Below are 27,214 nucleotides of genomic sequence, written 5' to 3'. Positions count from 1 at the left end.
ATAACTACCCAGCAATGTCCAACCTTCCTTCAGATACTGTTACCTGCACAAATTACACTTTGGCTCGGTGCTGAATTTTTTTGCTTCATGGGTTCTTTGCTTAGGAATTCATAGCAACACTTTGCTATTAAGAACTAGTTGGTTTATTAGCAAAAGGTTTAACAATCACACGACACATTACCGTTTCATCCACCAGGCTCTCAACCACCTGCCCCATCGTGGATCCCCCGAACCCAACTGGCTGGGGTTTTATTGAGTCTTGTGAACATCACGTGACTGGCTAAGCCACTCACAACTCAACAGCTCTACGAACCGGTGAGCATACTCACACGTGTATACATTACAGATACCTTCTCTTTCAGAATATTAATATTTACGAGCATTCTGTTGGAGAGAGAGGAATAAATGTGACCCCATTTTGTCAGGGCTGGAAGAAGTGGATAAAGAAGATGGGCGACACCACAAAAAATATATAACTGACAGAGAAACTAAACCAGACAATTCATCTTCCCCTGTTTGCCTAACAAGAGAAATTCTCAGTAGGACGGAGCTGGGATGATGTGAAGTCTGCAAATACAAGACGGGAGAGTGAAAATGAATGTCTGCTATCAAAGAATGAAAAAAATATATAATTAAAAAATCCAATAGCAAATTCAGGAGAAACGTCTTTACCCCGAGAGTGATGAGAATGTGGACTTTGCTACCACAGGGAGTGGTTGAGGTGGGGTGGGGTAGGGACTAGCATGGCAGTAGGGGAGAGGGGCATCCTGGGGGCAGGTGAAAACAATGGGAGAAAGGTTTCAGATCTTGTTAGACAAAAGCGCTTGGATGGGGGTTTTTCTCGGGAGTGTGTCGGTGGTGGGGAGGGGGAGGGGGGTAAGGTACTGGTGTCCAGGATTGAGGGGGGGGGGGGGGGGGGTCGCAGGAGCTAGCAGAAGAGACTGTGAATAGAAGGGGTAGCTGGTGGGGAGGCAGTAGTTGACAGCAGGAAGGGGACAAGCAGCATTCAGCCACAGGCCCAATTTTACCAGCTCCGAGGTGGGTGGCAGTGTAGGCACCATAGTGCCAACAGGAGGGTTGAGTTGGCGACAGAGCTGGGAGGTAGTAAGCAACACCGCCATCCAGGAGGACGCAGAGCTAAGTGCGATAAATAGCCGAGCTTAACTGTGACAGAAAAGGGTGGCAGGCAGGGGTGTGATGGAATCAGCATGACTTGAATAAGGCACGACAGGAACGCGTTATGAGGAGTAAGTGTGATACTTGCCAAAAGTCCCGCTGTACATAAATGGGGTCAAAGTTCAGTTTCTACCACCGCCCATTGCCGCGCGCGGGAGGCGGCTCACGGGTGGCAAAGGCCTACCTTCGAAGGTAAGCGGCGTCCACACCTGCGCAGAAGCGCCAAGAGCCCACGCCGCGCCAGCTAGCGCCACCTGCGTGGTGATGTCATCCAGCGTGCAACGCCTCCTTGGTGCCTCTATCGCGATATTCACTTTGAACGTCGACCTACCCGGCCGGCGTTCTTGCAGCCTGGAAATAGTGGTGAGCAAACAGCGGGACTCGGGCGCAATCGCCCAGAGAGCAAGGTACGTTTTGCTCTTTATTTATTTCTTCATTTTTTTCATTCGTTGCAACAGTGGGGAACTTTGTGTGTGGGCCGGAGAAGTTTGAGGGTCTTTTTTCTTGTCTCCCCTTCCCGTTTTCCAGCTAGCGTGGTGGCAGCCTCCCGTGGGGGAAATCCAGTCGGCCTCCTGAGCTCCCGCCCGAGGGGTGAGTGTGCAACGCCACTTTTAGCGCTGCGCTCTCATCTTTGGGCGTAAAAGCTGAATTTGCCAGTTTGAGGCTGCACCTAACGCCCGGCGGCAAAAATCAGCACCCAGGCGGTAACACCGCCTCAAACACGGCGGGACCCAATTTCAACCCCAAAAACTTTAAGACATTGTTTCGAGATCTGCTGTGGCATTGCTCACAATGAGTTGGAAGAGTGAAACAGGGAGAGTGTGACAGGAAGTAAGTGTGACACCAGCAGGAGCTGTGTGCTGTACACAAGACCTTTACAATACTATAGAACACTATATAAAAGAACGTCTCCCACAAAAAAGGAATTGTACGTACAGTGGCAATGGCTTGAATACGCCATCATCAACCTTGGTGCCAAAACTAGATCTCATCTGTAGGTTGCTCTGACAAATCTTATCAGGTCCACAGCCCTCCCTGAGGAAATTCACCTGCAAGCAGACAACAGGAGACTTGTCAGTAAAGTACAATTTGACGAGAGACCATTAACATATTCGTCCAGCCTGGTAGCTGTGTCAGCCGTGGTTTCCTTGGTAGCTTTCTGGTATCAGAGTACGAAGATTGTGGGTTCAAGTCCCACTCCAGAGGCTTGAGCGCATAAATCCAGGCTGACACTCCCAGTGCAGCGCTGAGGGAGTGCTGCACTGTCGGAGGTGCTGTCTTTCGGATGAGACGTTAAACCGAGGCCCCGTCTGCTCTCTCAGGTGGACGTAAAAGATCCCATGGCACTATTTTGACAAAGAGCAGGGGAGTTATCCCCGGTGTCCTGGCCAATATTTATCTCTCAACCAACATAACAAAAAAACAGGTTATCTGATCATTATCACATTGCTGTAAGTGGGAGCTTGCTGTGTGCAAATTGTCTGCTGCGTTTCCTATATTACAACAGTGACTACACTCCAAAATTACTTCATTGTAAAGGGCTTTGGGATGTCCTGAGGTTGTGAAAGGCGCTATAGAAATGTAAGTCTTTCTTAGAGTGGTCAGTTGTCTGAAATATCCAAACCACAGCAAAAAAAGGAACAGAAAACAGCCATTCAGCTCATTGAACACCGTCATCGATTTTCCCCAAACTATTCAATCTGCCAAGGGAGGTGAACAAACACAGGGACAACAACTTGTGTTTATATAGCGCCTTTAAAGTAGTGAAACGTCCCAAGGTGCTTCACAGCAGTGTTATGAGACAAAAAAAACTGCCACCGAAACACATAAGGAGAAATTAGGGCAAGAAGAAACGTCTTGAAGAAAGAAAGAGAGGTAGAGAGCCGGAGAGGTTGAGGGAGGGAGTTCCAGAGCTTGGGGCAGCTGAAGGCACGGCCACCAATGGTTGGGTGATTATAATCAGGGATGCTCAGGAGGGCAGAATTAGAGGAGCGCAGATATCTCGGGGGGGGGTTGTGGGGCTGGAGGAGATTACAGAGATAGGGAGGGGCGAGGCCATGGAGGGATTTGAAAACAAGGATGAGAATTTTGAAATCGAGGCGTTGCTTAACCAGAAGCCAATGTAGGTCAGCGAGCACAGGGGTGGAGGGTGAGCGGGACTTGGTGCGAATTAGGACACGGGGCAGCCGAGTTTTGAATCACCTCTAGTTTACGTAGGGTAGAATGTAGGAGGCCAGCCAGGAGTGCGTTGGAATAGTCGAGTCGAGAGGTAACAAAAGCACGGATGAGGGTTTCAACAGCAGACGAGCTGAGGCAAGGGTGGAGACGGGCGATGTTACAGAGGTTGAAATAGACGGTCTTAGTGATGCTGTGGACAAACCTACAAATGAATCTAAGTTAACCTACTTCTGATTCATTTTGACTCTGAAATGACTTGAAATCTCCTTCCCGGCCTTGTGCATATTTGTGGAAAAGATCCAGGTACCCTTACCTCTTCTCTGAACATATTTGAAATTTCAGCATTTAAGACAGGCATCAGGTTAACCAGTTGTCGTTCGGCCTGCTTCTTCTTGCGCTTGACTTCCTTGATCATATAAGTTAACGTCACTGGAATGGGCCGCAGTTTGTCTCTGATGTTCTCCTGTCAAACAAAGGAATAGTAATCATCAGCTTTCATAAGAACATAATAACATAAGAAATAGGAGCAGGAGTAGGCCATTTGGCCCCTCGAGCCTGCTCCGCCATTTAATACGATCATAGCTGATCTGATCATGGACTCAGCTCCACATCCCTGCCCACTCTCCATCACCCTTTACTCCCTTATCGCTCAAAAATCTGTCTATCTCCACCTTAAATATATTCAATGACCCAGCCTCTACAGCTCTCTGGGGCAGAGAATTCCACAGATTTACAACCCTCAGAGAGAAGAAATTCCTCCTCATCTCCGTTCTAAATGGGCGACCTCTTATTCTGAAACTATGCCCCCTAGTTCTAGATTCCCCCACGAGGGGAACCATCCTCTCTGCATCCACCTTGTCGAGCACCCTCAGAATCTTGTACGTTTCAATAAGATAACCTCTCATTCTTCTAAACTCCAATGAGTAGAGGCCCAACCTGCTCAACCTTTCTTCATAAGACAATGCCTTCATCTCAGGAATTAACCTGGTGAACCTTCTCTGAACTGCCTCCAATGCAAGTATATCCTTCCTTAAATACGGAGACCAAAACGTCCGCTTCTAACTCCCTACCTTGTGCCTCACCAGCCTTCAGCCGGTACAGTAGGTGGCAGTCTATCACCAGGCCTCTACAAATTCGACACTTGAGGTGGTCATTGGACGTTGACTGCAAATTTAGTCTTCTCTCCTTCTCTGACAAAAGACTGAATGCACACTGTGCACTAATACACTAAGAAAGCCTTACCCTCCCCATCACCACCCGCCCCCCCCGCACTTTCTTGCTATATGAAGGGCCCAGATATAGTGAATAGGAAGGACCTATTTCCCTTAGCAGAGAGGTCAATAACCACCAGGGAGCATCGATTTAAATTGGTGGAAGATTTAGGAGGAGAATTGAGGAGAACATTTTACACCCAGAGTGTTGTGGGGGTCTGGAACTCACTGACTGAAAGGGTGGTGGCGGCAGAAACCCTCACTGCATTTAAAAAGTACTTGGATATGCTCTTAAAGTTCCGCAACCTACAGTTCTATGGACCTCGAGCTGGAAAGTGGGATTAGGCTGGGTTGCTCTTCCTTCGGCCGGCGCGGACACAATGGGCCAAAATGGCCACCTTCTATAAATTTCTATGATTCGCAAATTTCTGCAGCTCACACTACCTGGAGTTGTCAGCCTTACCCGTAGTTTCATTGTGGTGATGATACAGCTGGACTCAGTTTGCCGCCTCAGGACTACCTCACCCGTGTATTGGTTCTCGGGATCACTTGGCTTTCTTTTCAGAAAGGACATGCGGGGAGGTCTTCTTCTCTGCCCGTCAACCTCGACTGAGTCAGCCTCAATTGTAAAACCGAGAACTGTAAAGCACAAGGAGAAACCATTTTACAATATATCATCGTGACTCCCACAATGAACACAACTGGTCACATACTGTCCAATCAGGTATGGACTGCTTTCTTCAGAAGCACCCATTCATTAGCCTTTTTGAGATGATGGGTGATGCTGTGCTTTCCTCCTGGAGTTTTGTACACTCATTTAAGAAAACGCAATGATTATTTTGAAACCAAAACCACACAAAATGGAGTAACTATAGTTACGTTATTAAAAAAACTGCATTGAAAAGTTGTTCACCCGCAAAGAATAGGCCCCGATCAATTGTGGACCGTTCAGTGAGGCTATTTCTCATAAGAACATAAGAAATAGGAGCAGGAGTAGGCCATATGGCCCCTCGAGCCTGCTCCGCCCTTTAATACGATCATGGCTGATCTGATCTTGGCCTCAACTCCACTTCCCGGCCCGCTCCCCAGCACCCTCGACTCCCCCTCTCTCTGCTCTGCTCCAATGGAACCTGGCGAAAGAGGAGGGCGGGCCGGGGATAGGGCCGATTCAGCAACCCGCCCTCCCGTTCCCGCCGGGAGAGGAGCCCGGCAACGTCAACCCTTTAGGGCTGTCTCAAAAATTGATCCCTACCGCTGAAGCACCCTGCCAGCTTGGCTCATTCGATAGCGCCACGAGGCTGCTCCACTGGGTGAGGTGGATGGTAGCAATTCCGTGCCACCACGCATCCACGAGCAGGGAGGTCTCATTCCTCCCTCAAAGCGGCGCAGCCAAAAACTCAAGACGGTGCCCCCTTCGGTGGAATCTCACTGTGCGCAAAAATGGCTGCCGCATTTGCCTGCAGGCCTTTAGAGCATTTCGCTGCGTGTGCAGTGCTTGGAGACATTTGAGCGGCGTGATAAAGCGCAAGAGGAATGCAAAAAGGTCACCGGTTCGGAATTGCGTGTTGAAAGCACAGGCGGGAAACACTTTGAACTACTGCACGTCAGGAACCAGACGTGCAGTTACACATTGCACCATACGTGTGAGAAATGTCAATAAAAAGGTCTGCATCTTCACTTTCAATCAGTGTGAGACGTTAGTTATTTTCTAGTCACAGGTGTCAGGAGAACCCAGCAAGCCAATAACACAGTTGCTGTTCCCTCCTCAGTATGAGGAACATCCATGGCAATACACGATGCAGTTTCCAGCAGAGCAGCTCACCTCACCAGCTGTGCCCAGAATAGGTGACAATAGTCAGCCGCCGTGTCATACCCCCATAAAGCACTGCTCCTCAGTGAGATCCCATTCGCTGTATCGGGCCCGGCACTTGGGAGAGAAAGGTTTGAGGAGTCCCTTTCTGCCACTTCATCCAATCGGCTCCGTCGCCATTCCGATACCAGTCAGTGGGACCCATGGTGACACCACCAGAAATGCATGGTGGGCACGCATGCCCACTGCAAGTGCCAGCTTGGCTCAGTTGGCAGTCCTCTCAACTCAGAGTCAGAACGTTGCGAGCTCAAAGCCCCTCTACAGAACTTGAGCACGCAACCCAGGCTGGCATGCTGCTGGATGCCCCAGGAGTGCTGCACTGTTGGAGATGCCATCCTTCAAATGAGACAAAAAGCCAAGGTCTTGCCTGCCTGTTCCACTGGTTCAAGTGGATATTAAAGACATGATTCAAAAAAGGACAGTGAGTTTTTCCTCGCGTCCTGGCCAACAATTTTCCCTCACCAAAAATCGATTAACGGGTCATTCAACTTATTGCTGTTTGCGGGATCTTGCTGCGCGCAAAATGGCTGCCGCGTTTGCCGACATAATAACAGTTACAACACTTCAAAGCAATCTGTTCCACGAGAAGTATTTGGAGGCATTTTAGGAGAGGTGCTATATAGAGCTCTGTAAACGCAAGTTCTTTCGCGGTTACACTTGCTGTTGCGATCACATGCTCCTTTTATGTTGTGCACAGCAGAAATTCACAAAAGTAATTGACCTCAACAACTTGCAACAACATTTCTCTCAAAGACAACCGTTTGCCACGCAACACCAGCGGATTGCGGCAACTGCTCATTTTTCTGTCAATCCCATTTAGCGCAAGGACTTCCACACAAGTTAACGCATCATGAAACTCCCATTTCCCCCCTTTTTATGGACAATACGGGCCATTCTGTTGTTGAACTTACCAATCCTGGGGTTGTAGGATTCAGGCTTCGATCTATAAAGGAAGCAGGCCCTGACATCAATACTGTGGGATAGAAAAGACACCGTCAATTAGAACTTAAAACAACCACTGAAATATAACCATTAACACTGCGGAACCTGCCCTGCTCACAGTGCAAACAGGCAGCCTGTGGTTCAATGGCAGTAGAAATACCGAATCCAGCAGCAATTCAATGGGGCTTACTTTGAATGGTCAAGTGTGACGTGGTCAGTTGCATTGCTTCAGTTCCAATTTGTGCGACTCAGCATTGGATATTTGGAGCGGACGCCATAAATTAACAGATTTTAGAGAAAGGAAGTGTGGACGTACTTTGAAAGCTGTGCAGGCCTTTCAATGCACAAAGGGTCAAACTTGGTGGTACACGTTGCAGACATCCCTGCTTTTCAACTCACACTTTGAGTGCGTTCTGAACAAATCACTCTTTTGCACATTTGGCGGGGTGGTCGGCTGGGGGTGGTCGGCTGGGGGTAACTGCCCTAGTACAGAGTGAGGAAAGGTCCCAGTTGGCACATTCGTGATTTCCCAGCATTCACCGGCAGCACATGCGGTTACCCATCACCAACACGTGCTCGGAGAATTACCCCCAATCTCATTCCCTCGCACTCTGCTACACTCGAGCCGGGAGGTTGCTCTTTGAGCTGTGGGAGGATGAGCTGAGCGTCGCTTTCGTTCTCCCGCGCGTCAGCGGGGCGTGCTCGCTCACCTGCCACCGTAGTGTTGTCAGGAGCCGCGATGCAAGGCGCTCCGCGAGCGCCCGCACGTTGGGGCCGTCCGGTGCAGCAGCAGGGCTGACCAGCGTGAGCCACCGACGGCACGCAGCATCCATTCTGGGCCCCTGCAGCCGTGCACAGGAGCCAAGCGCGGCTGTGTACTCTGTAACTCTGCTGCGTGGTTCCAAGGCCAAAGTAATACAGGCCTGATGGTCAGGACCTGGAAGGGCTTATTGAGGGAGTCAAGACAAAGGGGGGGGGGGGGGGGAAATCAGTTACGGCAGGAATAGAGACCCCTGCCTCTCCCCCCCTCCCCTCCCCCCACCTCCCACACACCCCACTCCCACCCTCAAAAAGCAACAGGTATGGGTCGGAAATAGCTGAAAGGCTCAATGGTGTCTCCCAAACCCGCAGGACCTGGAATGGTATGAGGAAGAAGATGTCAGATGTTGATGAACTCTGCCAAAATAAGCCAAGATAGACACGACAAGCACCTGTGCAGTACTGGCATGAGCGAGCCTGGGCGATGAATGACTGATAATGATTGGGTTACCCCTGTATGTGGGAGTTACAATTGGAACCTGTGTGGGCAGCAACGACACTTCAAGCAGGTTCACCTGGCTTGCAAGTCCACTTACCAGGATGGTGCCTGTTCCATTTGCTGCCTGCTGCCCGCCCCCCGCTCCCCACCCGAAGCTGTGCAGCTGCAGGACCTTGCCAGCACTCTTTGTACGCACAACATCGCAACACTATTCTTCTACTTGCGGAACAAACTCATCATCACAGGCAGTCCCTCGGAATCGAGGAAGACTTGCTTCCACTCTAAAAGTGAGTTCTCAGGTGACTGAACAGTCCAATACGAGAAACACAGTCCCTGTCACAGGTGGGACAGACAGTGGTTGGAGGAAAGGGTGGGCGGGGAGTCTGGTTTGCCGCACGCTCCTTCCGCTGCCTGCGCTTGCTTTCTGCACGCTCTCGGCGACGAAGTGGCCTGTAACTAGTGGGAGCGGAGCTGGGGGGAGGGTCCCAAGCAGTGTGTAAGAATAAAAGTTGTTTATTAATGATCAAAACTGATTCTGTGTATGTATAAATGTTAAAAGTGCAGGTTGTATGGAAAGGCCTGTTTGTGTTGAAACAAAATGAAAGCCCACAGTTTGCCAGCGTGGGTTGAGTTTTGAAAGAAACAAAATGGAAGCCCCCAGAGCTGCCACATGGGTTGTGTGTATTGGAAAGCCATTTAAACTAATCAAGAGGCGGCTGAGCCAGGCCAGACAGCTACATGTGTGAGGAGAGCCAACAAGGAGCTGTCCTGGAACCAAGGTCCAATCCGGAAGCTTTCTGAGGACAATGGCTTTTGAGAGGTATAAAAAAACTCAGCCAAAGACTTTCCTCTCTCTCCTGAACCAGCCAGCCAAAGGGAAGTAACATATATCACTCTTTATTATAACCTCATTGTATCTGTTGTAACTAAGGTGCATGTGCATGTGTGTGTGTTTTTTTTAATAAACTGTTCCAATTGTTTTAGAAGAATTGTCTCACTGTCAAATTTAATGCCAGAGATTTAGAAATCTTACAAGTGTGAGCCCCTGATCCTGTACGAGGAGGTGGCCCTTGGTTATAAATGAGTAGAAGAGCATCGAAGGAGTGAGGGACAGCAAAGCCAGAGGCTTCATCCAATCTCACGACTAGCGTGATCATTCGCAAGTCACCTAATGTTATCTGAATCAATGGCTGTCACACAGGCTTACACTGAACCCGAGTAACATCACTCGGGCATGACGCAGCAACGTGTTTAACTGAAGGAACAGAGTGAAGACACAGCCAGTGCCCAGCTCACAGCAGCCTGTGGTCACAGCAACCTCCACCAAGCACCAGCACAGCCCCTTGGTGGGTGTAGTTCGACACGCTCAGGAGGGAAGTGCAAGGTGAGTCACAACACGCATGTGAGGAGGAGCAATTGGTGATATGGCCACTGAAGGTTAGGCCTCTGCTGGCTGGAGGTCCAACATGGTCACTGCCTGGGCTGCAGCATCTGGGGATTCATGCCTTACAGGGCCTTCTTACAAACATAGACTGCTATCCGAGCAGGGCCACCTACAAGAGTCACTTGTGTCTGTGCAGAATACATGGCAAAGGCCGGTGAGCAGTATGGAGGTTATTTGAGGCAGGGATTCACAGACCTCATTGCCATCTGTCTTTCACATGAGACGTTAAACCGAGGCCCCGTCTGCTCTCTCTGAGGTGACTGTAAAAGATCCCACAACACTATTTCGAAGAAGAGCAGCGGAGTTATCCCCGGTGTCCTGGTCAATCGACATAACAAAAAAAAAGATGATTTGGTCATCATCACGCTGCTGTTGTGAGAGCTTGCTTGTGCGCAAATTGGTTGCCGCATTTCCTGTATTATAACCGTGATTACACTTCAAAAAGTACTTCATTGGCTGTAAAGCACTTTGAGACGTCCGGTGGTCATGGAAGGTGCTATAGAAATGCAAGTCTTTCTTTCAAAGTTCGGCTCTGGGACAGATCTATGAGGGACTGGCCAACAGATGTGGCATGCCTGTAGCAGTCACGGATCAGCCGACTGGTTCTCAGGCCAATGACACATCTGAGCTATCAAGGAGCCCTGTGCAAGTGATGGTAGATGTGCCAGAAAGTGAGCAGGACCAGGAAGCCAGGACAGCACTGGGCATGACTGGCTCACACCATCACAATACACACCCCAAGAAGATCGAGGGACACTAGAATCACAGCAGTTTCTGGTGAAACCCTGCAGCCAGCACGCTACCTTCCTAAAGGGAATCACTGAGGTGAAGCAGTAGGCTAGATGTGAAATCCCATCCTCGTCGCCAATTGTTAAGTATGGAAGAACTCCACAAGACTGAGTACTGTGAGCTAAAGCTGATGTGACCTTAGTCTCTTTAATACAACTCCAGAGTGCCTAAGCAGCATGGCAGATAACCTTTTGTACTCCCTTGCACGAGGTGTGCAGGTGACCCTTGGGCCTCCAACAGTTGCGCCCTCTGGTGGCAAGTCTTACATAGTTACAATGTTTACATACATAACACAAACAGTCCACAAACAACTGCCATAAATCACACTAACAACATTCACACACCATAAAGTGGACTGAACTTGCAGCTATGAGGTTCCTGAGGCCTCCACAACGCTCCTTTTAAGACCCCGGCCTGCTGCTGGTGTTCTCACGCAGGTCGGGGCCATAAAAGGAGCGGCGTGGGGGCCCCGGGAGCAGCGTGGAGGCATACTACTTCTGGGAGCAGCGCGAGCTGGTGCAGGAGGGTGACGGCAGCGAAGAGTGACGTCCATCAAGGTCCAGGTCGGTGACTGGAGCGTGGGCAGATACAGCAGGAGCGGCGAGGACGGGGCAAAGGAGCGGCGAGAGAGTGCAGAGGGATGTGATCGGGGCCCAGGGGAGGCGTGAGTTCGGGGCCCAGGGGCAGCACAGGCCCAGCCCACACTGCGATATATGTGCGCGCACTAGGTCCGTGCAGCAGAGCAGGTCTCCAGCCGTCTTGGGTAAACCTTGCCACTGGACCGAGACCTAGCTCTGTCAAGCCCGTGTGGTGGCTGGTGTGCAACGGTCACCCCACGTTAAAAAAATCCACCCACAGGCATCTTCCACCCTTCACGATGTAGTACGGGACCTGGAATATTAGGTCCTTCATTGAAACACCTGTGAACTCATCCTTTTTTTGATGTGGAAGCAAGTCATGCTCGTTTCAAGGGACTGCCTATGATGATAATGAGGTTTGAATTCAGTTGCATTTGATTCCAAGATTGTGCTTTGGGTTGAATAACAGCCGGACCGCAGCAAAATATGGGAATAGACAGTGTTTAAGGAACTGCGCAGCACAGTGTAGCTTGGGAAAGCTCGTTTGCAGATGTGGACTGCAGCTTTAAGAGCTGGTGTCACAGTTGCAAAGCCATCTTGAAATACTGCCCAGTGCGGCAATCTTCCTTGCAGCACAGGTGGCTTGGCAGATGAATTCTCGTCACTTGTGCCCTCTAGCTCGGTCATCCTGTCCTTCTGCTTCAACAGTGAGACCTGTTTGCTGGGCACAGTTACGGTGAGGTCCGGAGGACGTCTGAAGTGCTGCACCAGGATTTCAATTGTAAGTTCATGAATCATTCTGGTTGTAGCAGGATCCTCATTTTAACAGCGCTCTGCCACTGGTAACGGTTGGCGTAGCGACGTCATGAGCCAGGGCTGCAGAAGATACCTTTGGCTTCCCACCTTCAAATAAGGGTGTTCCAGATGATTGTCTTAAAATGAGGGTCTCAGAAGAGCTTCCCAGAGATTCACTTGCATTATTCTGCGCTGGTGGTCGCCTACCAGTTGCACACTGAGGGCATGAAATCCCTCGCAGTTCACACAGGGCACCACAGTGGACACAGCAGCTCGAATGACAATGTGGGTGCAACCTGTGACCTCCCCAACCCGGAGTCTTGGAAAGCTTGCCGATCTGTAGAGCTGTGTTGCCCTCTCGTGCTGCCTTTGATGGCTGGCGGCGAAAGTGATGCCCTGCAAAAAATATGATCTCCTCGAGCCATCTCTGGGCAGCAAACTAGCTGGCATTGACAATGCCGCCAGAGATCGCCTGGAAGGACCCCATCAAATCTGAGGACTGCGTCGACTTGGACAGTGCCTTGCAGACATCTGGAGGTCCTCACTGAGGAGATGGCACAGCTCTCCTGCTTAGCCTCTGCCTCCTGTGGCACTGTTCTTCGGTCACTTCCAGGAGTGGTGCTTGATTATGGTCGACCCACTGTGTGGCACAGTCGAATTCGGTGCAGATAGGCCTTGTGCGCCACCTAGTGGCAGGCCTTTCTTGCTCCTGCACGTTCGCCTCAGTGCTGATGAACCAAACACACACTGTGCACAAAATGCTCTGGCCCAGCTTTGTAGCAGATCACCTGTCAGCGCAGCCAAGCAGCCAAAGATGCTAAAAGCACACCCATTGCGAGCGAAATGGGAGCCTTCGGAAATGGTGGCACTTGGGATTTAAAGACCTATTTTGCCAGCGATAATGACCTTAACCAGCCTAGCACATGTGTTCAGCGCTAAAGTGCCGACAAGCCACTTCCTTCAAACTGCAATCTTGGCAGTGTGTGAAAAATATGCATTAACTGCGTGCTTCTCTGTTATCACTGCTCCACAGTGCACGATTTGCGCAGGTTTTAATGGGACACCAACAGTAATTTCCAGACATCTAGACACTGGTACCGAGAAGAGGGCTGCTGTTTTCTCCCATGAGTATAAATTTGGTGCTGGGTCCTCGCGTGACGTGACTAATTTGTTTGTCTCCCTCCTTTCCTAAAGGCATTGACCTCTGCCAGAGCATGGTTCCATGGGTACTAGCCAGCCTCTGGGTACCCAACCCAAATTGCTATTCTTCATGTGCGAGACGATCGGCGAACTACTTTACTGTGGGTGGTGTCACAGCCACTATCCTAGGGATAGATTACCTGTGTGTGCTACGTGCGACGAAATCCTAAACCCAATCTTTATGGATAAGTCGACGATTTCATAACGGAAAGTGCAGAGAGGAAATGTTCTCACCCCCCCCCCTGCCTCATCTTGATCCAACAACCCCTTTCCTGCAGGGGTCACTGGATCTGACATGCACAGAAAACCTGGCTGGTTTTTACCTCGGCCCAGGGGCCGTGAGGCCAATTGCTGCGCCCCGTGAGTAGACCAAAGGTCAAAGTTGGAACTTTCCTGGTCCATGTGGCTCACCATTACAGGGCTGTGCAGTTACCCACTGGGATCTCTTCTTTACATAGAATTACATTGAATTTTACAGCACAGAAACAGGCCATTGGGCCCAACAGGTCTGTGCCGGTGTTTATGCTCCACACGAGCCTCCTCCCACCCCTCTTCATCTCACCCCATCAACATAACCTCCTATTCCTTTCTCCCTCATGTGTTTGTCCAGCTTTCCCTTAAATGCATCAATACTATTCGCCTCAACCCCTCCCTGTGGCAGAGAGTGCCACATTCTCACCACTCTGTAGGTATAGACTTTCTCCTGAATTCCCCATTGGATTTATTAGTGACGACCTTATATTGATAGCCTCTGGTTCTGATCTCCACCACAAATGGAAACATCATTTCTATATCTACCCTATCGAACCCCTTCATTATCTTAAAGACCTCTATCAGGTCACCCCTGTCTTCTCTTCGTTTTTTGTGATTCTTAAATGAAGAATCGGGAGATTTTGATCCAATTCCCTTTTAAGAAGGGCAGACTGCATGTCCCCTGTTGCAGCCTATGCAATGTCCCCTGCCGCCCTACTTCAGGGAAACATGCTTTTAGGTTCCATTGTCCTTTTTCGATTGATTCTTACCAGATCCCTGGGACATGGTCGCAGTTCTCTAATTCCAGGTCAATTTGCTGGGGTTTGATGTAAACCTGTTTTGTCACATTAATGACTGGACATGCTCTGAGGAAAAAGACAAAGATTTAGAAATGATGCAGGGATACGGACACTCTGGCTCAACCACAGTCTCAAACCTTTTTTTACTTTTGAGTCGGAATTTCTCGATCGGTTATTTTTGTGCCTAGTTTTTCCATCTCATCGGGGTAAGAATCCGCCACGGACTCGGATCCAGCGGGCGCCCGAAGCAAGAGGCCCGGGGATCAATGGAAATTGGTCCTCAAGCCTGATCTGAACAATCGGGGCGAGCTGCTGGGACTGATCACGGCTCCACAGGCAGCGGGCCCGGTAGTAGGCCTCAATGTCGGGCCTTGCTGCCTCGCCAGCAGCAGCCCTTGGGTAAGTCCCATGAGGGAAGTATTGGGATGCCTGTGGCGTTGGTGGTGGGCGGGGGGCGGGAAACACCCCTGCTCCTCAAGAAAGTGTTTTTAAAAAGAAAATGTAAAAGACTTAGGGGCTGAAATTCCCTTGATAACACCGCCCGTTACCGCCGGCGATGGGTGGAAAAGGCCTACCGTCGGTGGTGAGCGGCATCCACGCCTCTGTCGAAATTGAGTTGCTCGTTGGTGGAGACGCCAAGAGGTAACCCTGCGCCCTCTAACGCCGCCCGCGTGGTGACGTCACCCAGCGCACAACGCCCCCTTGGAGCCGCCGTCGCGATATTGCATTATTACGGTGGCCTCACCGGCAGGCGTTTGTTCAGCTGGCAAAAAGTGGTGTGAACATCGGGGATCTCAGGCGGAATCGCCCAGAGAGCAAGGCATGTATTTTTCTATATTTATTTCCACATTTATTTACTCGTTGTACCAGTGGGGAAGTGTGTGTGTGGGTCGTTTTAGTTTTTTTTGCTTCCCGTTTTTTCCCAGCTAGCATGCCGGCAGCTTCCCGTCGCGAAATTCGGTCGGCCTCCTGAGCTCCCGCCCCATTGGCGCCCGAGGACGTACGTGCAACGCCACTTTTAGCGCTGCTCTCTCATCTTTGGGCGGCAAAACTGAAATTGGCCGTTTGAGGCTGTGCCTGACGCCCGGCGTTAAAATCAGCACTCGGGCAGTGACACCGCCTCAAAAACGGCCATAACCAATTTCGACCCCTTACTTTTGGTTCACAGCCGCAGGGACCGTTGAAGAAGCCGGAGCTCATCGGTCACAAATTTTGTAAAGGGGTCCTTCAACAGGCGTTAGGCCCCTTATTAAAATAGTCAAGAGGCCAAAAGCCGGGCACGTCTGAAAAATGAGCCCCACGACTTTAGCAATGGGACCAACACCCGCAGTTTGTGCGCAGGCTGTCCCACTGCGAAAGTGGTACACCTTGCACCCGCTTTACACCTGAAAAACCGGCGTAACACAGACCAATTTCTACCGCTACAGTCTTTCTGTAGAAGCCAATAAGGCAGGCAGCTCATCGGCTCCCAGGCATCTGTCACATGCACTCAGTAACTGACTGTTTGGTTGGGTTTGAAATTGCGGTTGAAAATTATGCAGTTTGATTTACCCTATAAAGTTTTGTGTCAGCAAAGCATTGTTATCTCCTTTCACTCCCTCCCCCGATGCCCCAGCCATGTGAGGAATCGCAGGTGCCAAGCCACATGCTGTGACTCCACGCCATGCCACTTTGACGCATCAACACTCTTTGCTATTTAAGCTCTTTGTTGCTAATGAAGTATTTATAAAGTCGGCCGATGCTGTATGGCTGAACAACCACACGTCTCTCTTAAGTGACGAGGCATGATTCATTTGGACTTCAGGTTCAGATTCAAGTTGTCGAAAGGTTGGATCTTTCAAAGCTAAATCATGAATTAATAAAGCCATTAGGTGAATGGCAAGTCTCGACTAGACCATGACTAGTCTTCCAAGCATAGACTGTCAGGAAATCGAGTGCTTAGCCATTACTAGGCTGCAAGAGTGTCTGAAGAACTATGGCGTGAATGGACAAATCATCATAGAAGTTTACAACACGGAAGGAGGCCATTTCGGCCCATCGTGCCCGCGCCAACCAACAAGAGGCTATCCAGCCTAATCCCACTTTCCAGCTCGAGGTCCGTAACCCTGCAGGTTATGACAATTCAGGTACTTTTTAAATGTAGTGAGGGTTTCTGCCTCTACCACCCTTTCAGGCAGTGAGTTCCAGACCCCCACAACCCTCTGCGTGAAGACATTTCCCCTCAAATACCCTCTAAACCTTCTACCAATTACTTTAAATTTACTTTAAATTTATGCCCACTGGTTGTTGACCCCCCTGCTAAGGGAAGTAGGCCCTTTCTATCCACTATATCTATGGCCCCTCATAACCAAGGCCTCAGTGCTTTTTCTAAGGGTCTCATTATTTTGGGGTGAATTTTAACTCCCACAAATGCACTTTGGCAGAAAAAAATCAAAGAGCAAGTTATTATTTAAATGGAGAAAAATTGCAAGTGCCGCAGTACAGCAGGACCTGGGGGTCCTGGTGCATGAAACACAAAGGTTAGTATGCAGGTACAGCAAATGATCAGGAAGGCCAATGAAATGTTGGCCTTTATTGCAAAGGGGATGGAGTATAAAAGCAGGGAAGTCTTGCTACAGTTATACAGGGCATTGGTGAGGCCACACTTGGAATACTGCATACAGTTTGGGTTTCCATATTTAAGAAAGGATATACTTGCTTTGGAGGCAGTTCAGAGAAGGTTCACCAGGTTGATTCCGGAGATAAGGGGGTTGACTTATGAGGAAAGGTTGAGGAGGTTGGGTCGCTACTTATTGGAATTCAGAAGAATGAGAGGTGATCTTATCGAAACGTATAAGATTATGAGGGGGCTTGACAAGGTGGATGCAGAGAGGATGTTTCCACTGATAGGGGAGACTAGAACTAGGGGGCATGATCTTAGAATAAGGGGCCGCCCATTTAAAACAGATGAGGAGGAATTTCTTCTCTCAGAGGGTTGTAAATCTGTGGAATTCGCTGCCTCAGAGAGCTGTGGAAGCTGGGACATTGAATAAATTTAAGACAGAGATAGACAGATTTTTGAGCGATAAGGGAAGGGGTTATGGGGAGCGGACGGGGAAGTGGACCTGAGTCCATGATCAGATCAGTCATGATCATATTAAATGGCAGAGCAGGCTCGAGGGGCCTTATGGTCTACTCCTGCTCCTATTTCTTATGTTCTTATGTAAATGGGTGGATTGACGTTGGGTGAGATATATAAATGTTTAACGGAGGTGGGACAAGGGGCGGGCAGCTAAACCCGTTCCCAGGAGGCGGGTTGGCAATTTAAATACGATAATATTTAACTTCCCTCACAGGTTGAACCTTGGCCGGCCGGCTTTCCCAGGCCTCGGGAAACCCGGCAGCTGAAGGGAGACAAGGATAGCTTCAGTGAAAAGGCAAGTACCCTTACAGCACTGCTTGTGAGCTAAGAGGAGCAGGAGTGCTCCCCCCCACCCCCCGCCACCCCCAGCCCCCCAAGCTTACCTCCTTCCCTGGGATCGGACGCCCCCAACAGACCCCACCCCAACCAAACAACCCCCACTTCTCCTCCTGCCGCCGATTAGGATTCGGACCCTCCCTCAGGGCCGGGGATCAGATCCCCCACCGGGGCTGGAGATTGTCGTCCCCCCCCCCCACCCTCCACCGGCTACCCCCCCACACCCCCCACCCCCGCCGCCTGGAAAACCCGCCCCTGTCAACATCAGGGCTTTTGTCTCCAATTCTTTCTCCTTTCTGGTCTTTGTGGGCAATACTTTCAGCCAAGGCTGATCTCCTTCCAAGCTTTCACCAAAGACATTCTTAAGCCAATGACGAGATGCTGCATAAGAATGGCCTGATATCTACTTTGCTTTTTCTTCCCTTCCTTCTTTGGCTGGAGATCGGGAACTCAGCGAAGGATCAAGTCTGTTTCCCGTGCATTTGCAGCACCGCGTGTTGTTGTTCTAAAGACGACCCCCGATACCCCACTAGCCCGAAGCGAAAGATGCATCCAAATGGCCAACAGGTCCTTTTGAATATCCAAATCCTGACCCAATTTGTGCTACTTCAGACTTGATGCCCACAGCAGACCAGCATTGAACCAGCTCATATCAATTTATTTGGTGTACAAACGTACGAACAATGACGGGACAGGTAAAGGCCATTTGGTCCATCCAGCCTGTCGCACGCAATTGGGACACCTTGTGAATCTCAACATATACTGTCCACCCCACCCCAAACCATGTGATCTCCTGGGAGAGGCAAAAAAACAGATTAAAAAACTCAGGCCAATTTGAGAAAAAAAATCTGGGAAATTCCTCTCCGACCCATCTAGGCGATCAAAACTAGTCCAGATCATCACTCTGGCCATTAGTGGCAAAAGAGAGGCACCTCAGAACAAAGTGACCAACAGGGGTTATATCCCGTTACTTATAAAATCACACTTTGCTCATTTGAACAATCCAATAAACATTATTTCCCAAGAATTATTTATACCCCCCCTCCACTCTCTGGTCACCGGATTGGCTTGGACGAAGGTGGCACTCCAGCCCATTGGCTCGCCTCCTTCCAGAATCCCAACCCTACAGCCTCTCTATTACAGCATCCAGCTGTTTCTCAAATGAGTCCTGGCCTCCGCTGCTTTTCCCAACAATCCATTCCAGCTGTTGGGGACCCTGTGCGTAAAGGAATACTCCCTGAGGCCTCACCTGAACAGAACTGCAGAGTCTGAGAGCGAGCCAACCACCATATCTGGGTAAAAATTATCATCGATGTCTAGTCCTCCGGCTATGGAGTATCCGAATTTTGTCACTCCGACAGTTTCTCCTTCAATGATCTAAGAGCACGGAAACGCAGTTCAACAGTACGAAAGGATTGCTGTTCGATGAAAGGACTGAATTCTGAAACCCCTCAATTCACCCACATTCCCATTTTCTTCCAAGCAAGTGCAGCTCATCCTGGCTCAATTCACATAAAAGGTCCCTGAAACAGCTAACTCCAGAGCCAGCCTTACCTGGCTTTGGCTGATAGTGTTGATCACTCGATATTGAATCAGCCACCCGCGAGAAATGATAATCAGGAGAGGTGTATAACAGGCAGCGAATCCAATATCGCCCATTTTACACTTTTACCAAAGTAAAATTACCCCCATTCACTTCATTGAATGGAGACACCTATTGCCTCTTCCCCACAATATAGCTATTGACCAATCGGTCCCAGTGTTCCTCACGAGTGTTAACACTGGACCCCTGGCATCATGAGCCCAATGCCAAAGGCACCAATCAGTAGACATTACAGTTCCACTGTTGTACTATTATTCCCCCTTCCTCCCCGCTATCCATTTTGAAGTGAATTTTCTGCTCCTCAGAGAGAAGGATCTCCACTGGGGAAGGGACCACTTCCTCCCTCTTTGCACCGTGCACTCCATGGTCAAATATAGCACAGGCCAGGGTAAAGCACCACAGGAGCCACCAACCCCGACCTCAGAGAGCACTCTGTACCAGTAGAGTATTTCCATTTCCCATTGTAATGTATGGACCTGCGAGTATGCTCACAGATTGGTTGAGCTGTTGAGTTGGGAGTGGCTTAGCCAGTCACGTGATGTTCACAAGACTCAATAAAACCCCAGCCAGTTGGGTTCGGGGGATCCCCGATGAGGTATGCAGTTGTGAGCCTGGTGGATGAACTGGTAATGTGTCGTGTGATTGTTAAACCTTTGCGAATAAACCAACTAGTTCTTAATAGCAAAGTGTTGCTATGAATTCTTAAGCAAAGGACCCATGAAGCAAATAAAATACACCCACCCTTGTGGCCTCTGTGAGCAGGACTATGGGACAGATTTTTCTCTCTGGCACTTTCTGAGCCGATCATAGAAAGGAGAAGCAGGCAGAGGTTACTGCCCTCCCTTGTGCAGCCCACTCGACTACCGAAATGTCAGGTAGACTGTGTGACAGGTGTGCAATCCTCCCCAGCCCATTTACACCCAAGAGGAAAATCTGGCCCAGGTCTACGTTTAGTACCAAGTTACAGACAGCTTTGTGCCATGACGTCGTACTTGATTGAAACTGGTTTCGGACTACCACAAACCCATTTCGTTTGGTTCCTTACAGCGGGCAAAGAAAGCAGAATGTCATCCCCTTTATCTGGACTGAAGTCAAAGCAATAGCCCCAGAGGTGAATGGCGACTATTTTGACCTGCAGTGAACACCACCCTGGACCTGTGGAAATTCAAGTGATTCAGTAAATGATCCCATTTGGGATAATGGAATTGCCCCGGTCTCCAAAGATCTAAGTCACAAGCCTGCAAGATCAGTTGACTCAGCCAAGTTAGAAACAGTAACTAAAACCTTGTGTGTGATTCATAAAACCCTTCATAAACAGAGACTATAATTCTTTTAATTAACCGCACACATTCCCGATAGGTACCTGAGCTGGTATCACATTAAGCCCGAAGTTGTTTCCATGGTAGATGTAGACCTTCCCATGTCCATCGTAGGGGGCCCCAACAGCAATGTCTTACACAACAAGAGAAAATTGTTCTTTAATTCAGTGAGCTGAAGCAAGTACATAATATGCTGAGTAAAACACTTATAATGTTTCGGGCTGTGAGAATTAATCAGCAACATTTTGCATTTCTGAAAGTGATAGTTCATAACCAGGTTTCTCAAGCAGCTTCACTCTGCAACTTGGCAGCTCAGAAACGTTTTCTGCTGGTCGGTGTAATCTAGGACAAGGAGACACACCCTTAAAATCAGGCCGTTCAGGAGAGAAGTTTGGAAACACTTCTTCACGCAAACATAGAAACATAGAAAATAGGTGCAGGAGTAGGCCATTCTGCCCTTCGAGCCTGCACCACCATTCAATAAGATCATGGCTGATCATTCCCTCAGTTCCCCTTTCCTGCTTTCTCTCCATACCCCTTGATCCCCTTAGCCGTAAGGGCCATATCTAACTCCCTCTTGAATATATCCAATGAACTGGCATCAACAACTCTCTGCGGCAGGGAATTCCAGAGGTTAACAACTCTCTGAGTGAAGAAGTTTCTCCTCATCTCAGTCCTAAATGGCTTACCCCTTATCCTAAGACTATGTCCCCTGGTTCTGGACTTCCCCAACATCGGGAACATTCTTCCCGCATCTAACCTGTCCAGTCCCGTCAGATGTGGTGGAAGTGTGGAACTCTCTCCCACAAAATGGTGTAAATGCCAGCGCACTTAATAATTTTAAATCTGAGATTGATAGATTTTTGCTAGCCAAGGTGTAATATGGGATAAAAGAAAGACTTGCATTTCACGACCTCAAGACGTCCCAAAGCACTTTACAGCCAATGAAGTGCTTTTGAAGTGTAGTATGGTCGGAGACGTGGCAGCCAATCTGCACACAGCAAGCTCTCACAAACAGTGATGTGATAATGACCAGATAATCTGTTTTTTTTTAGTGATGCTGATTGAGGGATAAATATTGGCCCAGGATATGGAGCCAAGGCGAGTAAATGGAGTTACGTTACAGATCAGCTGTAATCTCATTGAATGGCAGAACAGTCTCGAGGGACTGAATGGGCCTCCTCCTGTTCCTATGGTAACAGGCTCGAGGGACTGAATGGGCCTCCTCCTGTTCCTATGGTAACAGGCTCGAGGGGCTGAATGGCCTCCTCCTGTTCCTATGGTAACAGGTCGAGGGACTGAATGGGCCTTCTCCTGTTCCTATGGTAACAGGCTCAAGGGGCTGAATGGTCTCCTCCTGTTCCTATGGTAACAGGCTCGAGGGGCTGAATGGCCTCCTCCTGTTCCTATGGTAACGGGCTCGAGGGGCTGAATGGCCTCCTCCTGTTCCTATGGTAACAGGCTCGAGGGACTGAATGGGCCTTCTCCTGTTCCTATGGTAACAGGCTCAAGGGGCTGAATGGTCTCCTCCTGTTCCTATGGTAACAGGCTCGAGGGGCTGAATGGCCTCCTCCTGTTCCTATGGTAACAGGCTCAAGGGGCTGAATGGTCTCCTCCTGTTCCTATGGTAACGGGCTCGAGGGGCTGAATGGCCTCCTCCTGTTCCTATGGTAACGGGCTCGAGGGGCTGAATGGCCAACTCCTGTTCCTATGTTTATTCATCATTTCAACACTGGAGATCTGAGGTTGGTGATATGTGCATTCCTTCACTCACAGCCTCTTGTGTTGGCGTCACATGATCTGCAGTTGCTTGTTTCCTGCACCTTTTATCATTCCCATTAAGGAATGCTGACTTGTGTTGCACTGCACACGATGGCAAGCAGGGGGCCTTCACAGTCGCTACTGCTTTTCCGAAAGGAGAAAGTGGTCCGCAGTTAACGATGGAGAACTGCAACAGCTGGTGGGCTCCCCCAGCCTTCGACCCCCGACCAGGAGGAAGCGCTGGAACAATTGAACGGCCAAAAAGGGAAGCAGTGGGAGGTGGGAAACGCCAGCCGCAGGTTGGCAATGAAATGTCAGTTCCTGCAGCACACATATTATCTGTCGTCACAACACATTGTGAATGCTTAAACTTATGCCTTGTCCTGAAGGCACTGTGGTCACTGTGAAGCTCACCTACCCCTGCTTACCTCTTCTGTTTCTGATTCCTGTGTCAGCCGTGGCTCAGTGGGCAGCACCCTTGCCTCTGAGTCAGAAGGTAGTGGGTTTAAGTCCCACTCCAGGAGCTGGACTGTTGGAGGTGCTGTCTTTCAGATGAAACGTTAAACCGAGGCCCCGTCTGCCCTCTCTGAGGTGACGGTAAAAGATCCCACGGCACTATTTCGAGGAAGAGCAGGGGAGGTCTCCCGGTGTCCTGGCCAATATTTATCCCTCAATCAACATAACAAAAAACAGATTATCTGGTCATTATCACATTACTGTCTGTGGGAGCTTGCTGTGCGCAAATTGGCTGCCGCGTTTCCCACATTACAACAGTGAATGCACTCCAAAAGTAATTCATTGGTTGTGAAAGGTGCTATATAAATCCGAGTCTTTCTTTCTTTCTCTAGGTGTACAAAAGCAACCAATTGAGGCACAGCACCCAGAGACCTTGCGTCACAGCTGCTCAGTGCCTCCCAGAGAATAGTGGGCCTCTGGAACAGGCCGCCGTCTCGTGAGCTCGGGGAGTCGGAGAGGCGGGAGTTCGGGCGGCAAATCGGCGAGAGGCCTATAAAGGCCAGTGAGACCAGGAGCTCGGGGAGTCGGAGAGGCGGGAGTTCGGGCGGCAGATCGGAGAGGCCGATAAAGGCCAGTGAGACCAGGAGCTCGGGGAGTCGGAGAGGCGGGAGTTCGGGCGGCAAATCGGCGAGAGGCCTATAAAGGTCAGCGAGACCAGGAGCTCGGTGAGTCGGAGAGGCGGGAGTTCGGGGGGCAAATCGGTGAGAGGCCTATAAAGGTCAGCGAGACCAGGAGCTCGGGGAGTCGGAGAGGCGGGAGTTCGGGGGGCAGATCGGCGAGAGGCCGATAAAGGCCAGGGAGACCAGGAGCTAGGGGAGTCGGAGAGGCGGGAGTTCGGGCAGCAAATCGCGCGAGGCCGATAAAGGCCAGCGAGACCAGGAGCTAGGGGAGTCGGAGAGGCGGGAGTTCGGGCGGCAGATCGGAGAGGCCGATAAAGGCCAGCGAGACCAGGAGCTAAGGGAGTCGGAGAGGCGGGAGTTCGGGCGGCAGATCGGAGAGGCCGATAAAGGCCAGCGAGACCAGGAGCTAGGGGAGTCGGAGAGGCGGGAGTTCGGGCAGCAAATCGAGCGAGGCCGATAAAGGCCAGCGAGACCAGGAGCTAGGGGAGTCGGAGAGGCGGGAGTTCGGGCGGCAGATCGGAGAGGCCGATAAAGGCCAGGGAGACCAGGAGCTAGGGGAGTCGGAGAGGCGGGAGTTCGGGGGGCAGATCGGAGAGGCCGATAAAGGCCAGCGAGACCAGGAGCTAGGGGAGTCGGAGAGGCGGGAGTTTGCGGCAGATCGGAGAGGCCGATAAAGGCCAGGGAGACCAGGAGCTCGGGGAGTCGAAGAGGCGGGAGTTCGGGCGGCAAATCGCGCGAGGCCGATAAAGGCCAGTGAGACCAGGAGCTAGGGGAGTCGGAGAGGCGGGAGTTCGGGCAGCAAATCGCGCGAGGCCGATAAAGGCCAGCGAGACCAGGAGCTAGGGGAGTCGGAGAGGCGGGAGTTCGGGCAGCAAATCGCGCGAGGCCGATAAAGGCCAGCGAGACCAGGAGCTACGGGAGTCGGAGAGGCGGGAGTTCGGGGGGCAGATCGGAGAGGCCGATAAAGGCCAGCGAGACCAGGAGCTAGGGGAGTCGGAGAGGCGGGAGTTCGGGCGGCAGATCGGTGAGGCCGATAAAGGCCAGCGAGACCAGGAGCTAGGGGAGTCGGAGAGGCGGGAGTTCGGGGGGCAGATCGGAGAGGCCGATAAAGGCCAGCGAGACCAGGAGCTAGGGGAGTCGGAGAGGCGGGAGTTCGGGCGGCAGATCGGTGAGGCCGATAAAGGCCAGGGAGACCAGGAGCTAGGGGAGTCGGAGAGGCGGGAGTTCGGGGGGCAGATCGGAGAGGCCGATAAAGGCCAGCGAGACCAGGAGCTCGGGGAGTCGGAGAGGCGGGAGTTCGGGCGGCAGATCGGAGAGGCCGATAAAGGCCAGGGAGACCAGGAGCTCGGGGAGTCTGAGAGGCGGGAGTTCGGGCGGCAGATCGGAGAGGCCGATAAAGGCCAGCGAGACCAGGAGCTAGGGGAGTCGAAGAGGCGGGAGTTCGGGCGGCAGATCGGAGAGGCCGATAAAGGCCAGGGAGACCAGGAGCTAGGGGAGTCGGAGAGGCGGGAGTTCGGGGGGCAGATCGGAAAGGCCGATAAAGGCCAGCGAGACCAGGAGCTAGGGGAGTCGGAGAGGCGGGAGTTCGGGGGGCAGATCGGAGAGGCCGATAAAGGCCAGCGAGACCAGGAGCTAGGGGAGTCGGAGAGGCGGGAGTTCGGGGGGCAGATCGGAGAGGCCGATAAAGGCCAGGGAGACCAGGAGCTCGGGGAGTCTGAGAGGCGGGAGTTCGGGGGGCAGATCGGAGAGGCCGATAAAGGCCAGGGAGACCAGGAGCTAGGGGAGTCGGAGAGGCGGGAGTTCGGGGGGCAGATCGGAGAGGCCGATAAAAGCCAGCGAGACCAGGAGCTAGGGGAGTCGGAGAGGCGGGAGTTCGGGGGGCAGATCAGAGACGCCGATAAAGGCCAGCGAGACCAGGAGCTAGGGGAGTCGGAGAGGCGGGAGTTCGGGGGGCAGATCGGAGAGGCCGATAAAGGCCAGGGAGACCAGGAGCTAGGGGAGTCGGAGAGGCGGGAGTTCGGGGGGCAGATCGGAGAGGCCGATAAAAGCCAGCGAGACCAGGAGCTAGGGGAGTCGGAGAGGCGGGAGTTCGGGGGGCAGATCGGAGAGGCCGATAAAGGCCAGCGAGACCAGGAGCTAGGGGAGTCGGAGAGGCGGGAGTTCGGGGGGCAGATCGGAGAGGCCGATAAAGGCCAGGGAGACCAGGAGCTCGGGGAGTCTGAGAGGCGGGAGTTCGGGGGGCAGATCGGAGAGGCCGATAAAGGCCAGCGAGACCAGGAGCTAGGGGAGTCGGAGAGGCGGGAGTTCGGGCGGCAGATCGGAGAGGCCGATAAAGGCCAGCGAGACCAGGAGCTAAGGGAGTCTGAGAGGCGGGAGTTCGGGGGGCAGATCGGAGAGGCCGATAAAGGCCAGCGAGACCAGGAGCTAGGGGAGTCGGAGAGGCGGGAGTTCGGGCGGCAGATCGGAGAGGCCGATAAAGGCCAGCGAGACCAGGAGCTAGGGGAGTCTGAGAGGCGGGAGCTCGGGCGGCAGATCGGAGAGGCCGATAAAGGCCAGCGAGACCAGGAGCTAGGGGAGTCTGAGAGGCGGGAGTTCGGGCGGCAGATCGGAGAGGCCGATAAAGGCCAGCGAGACCAGGAGCTAGGGGAGTCGGAGAGGCGGGAGTTCGGGCGGCAGATCGGAGAGGCCTATAAAGGCCAGTGAGACCAGGAGCTAGGGGAGTCTGAGAGGCGGGAGTTCGGGCGGCAGATCGGAGAGGCCGATAAAGGCCAGCGAGACCAGGAGCTAGGGGAGTCGGAGAGGCGGGAATTCGGGGGGCAGATCGGAGAGGCCGATAAAGGCCAGGGAGACCAGGAGCTAAGGGAGTCGGAGAGGCGGGAGTTCGGGCGGCAGATCGGAGAAGCCGATAAAGGCCAGCGAGACCAGGAGTTAGGGGAGTCGGAGAGGCGGGAGCTCGGGCGGCAGATCGGAGAGGCCGATAAAGGCCAGCGAGACCAGGAGCTAGGGGAGTCGGAGAGGCGGGAGTTCGGGCGGCAGATCGGAGAAGCCGATAAAGGCCAGCGAGACCAGGAGTTAGGGGAGTCGGAGAGGCGGGAGTTCGGGCGGCAGATCGGAGAGGCCGATAAAGGCCAGCGAGACCAGGAGCTAAGGGAGTCGGAGAGGCGGGAGTTCGGGCGGCAGATCGGAGAGGCCTATAAAGGCCAGCGAGACCAGGAGCTAGGGGAGTCGGAGAGGCGGGAGCTCGGGCGGCAGATCGGAGAGGCCGATAAAGGCCAGCGAGACCAGGAGCTAGGGGAGTCGGAGAGGCGGGAGTTCGGGCGGCAGATCGGAGAGGCCGATAAAGGCCAGCGAGACCAGGAGCTAGGGGAGTCTGAGAGGCGGGATTTCGGGCGGCAGTTCGGAGAGGCCGATAAAGGCCAGCGAGACCAGGAGCTCGGGGAGTCTG

At 51.7% G+C, this 27,214-nt stretch overlaps 1 protein-coding gene across 5 annotated transcripts in view; it reads right to left on the bottom strand.

The window, feature by feature from the left end:
- Positions 1-27,214, bottom strand: part of LOC139240929 (integrin alpha-7-like) — a 264,675-nt gene that overhangs the window by 42,404 nt on the left and 195,057 nt on the right. For all 5 annotated transcript variants that reach the window (XM_070869466.1, XM_070869470.1, XM_070869468.1 and 2 more), the window contains 7 exons: positions 20,917-21,005; positions 19,200-19,327; positions 14,464-14,559; positions 7,347-7,408; positions 5,029-5,204; positions 3,668-3,817; positions 2,113-2,225 (listed from right to left, as the gene is read on the bottom strand). In XM_070869466.1, coding sequence (XP_070725567.1) covers positions 2,113-2,225; positions 3,668-3,817; positions 5,029-5,204; positions 7,347-7,408; positions 14,464-14,559; positions 19,200-19,327; positions 20,917-21,005 — 814 coding nt within the window. The remainder of the gene's footprint in view (positions 1-2,112; positions 2,226-3,667; positions 3,818-5,028; positions 5,205-7,346; positions 7,409-14,463; positions 14,560-19,199; positions 19,328-20,916; positions 21,006-27,214) is intronic.

Source organism: Pristiophorus japonicus, chromosome X, assembly GCF_044704955.1.
Source record: "Pristiophorus japonicus isolate sPriJap1 chromosome X, sPriJap1.hap1, whole genome shotgun sequence".
Lineage (NCBI taxonomy): Eukaryota > Metazoa > Chordata > Chondrichthyes > Pristiophoridae > Pristiophorus > Pristiophorus japonicus.
This window is presented reverse-complemented; position numbering and strand designations above follow the sequence as displayed.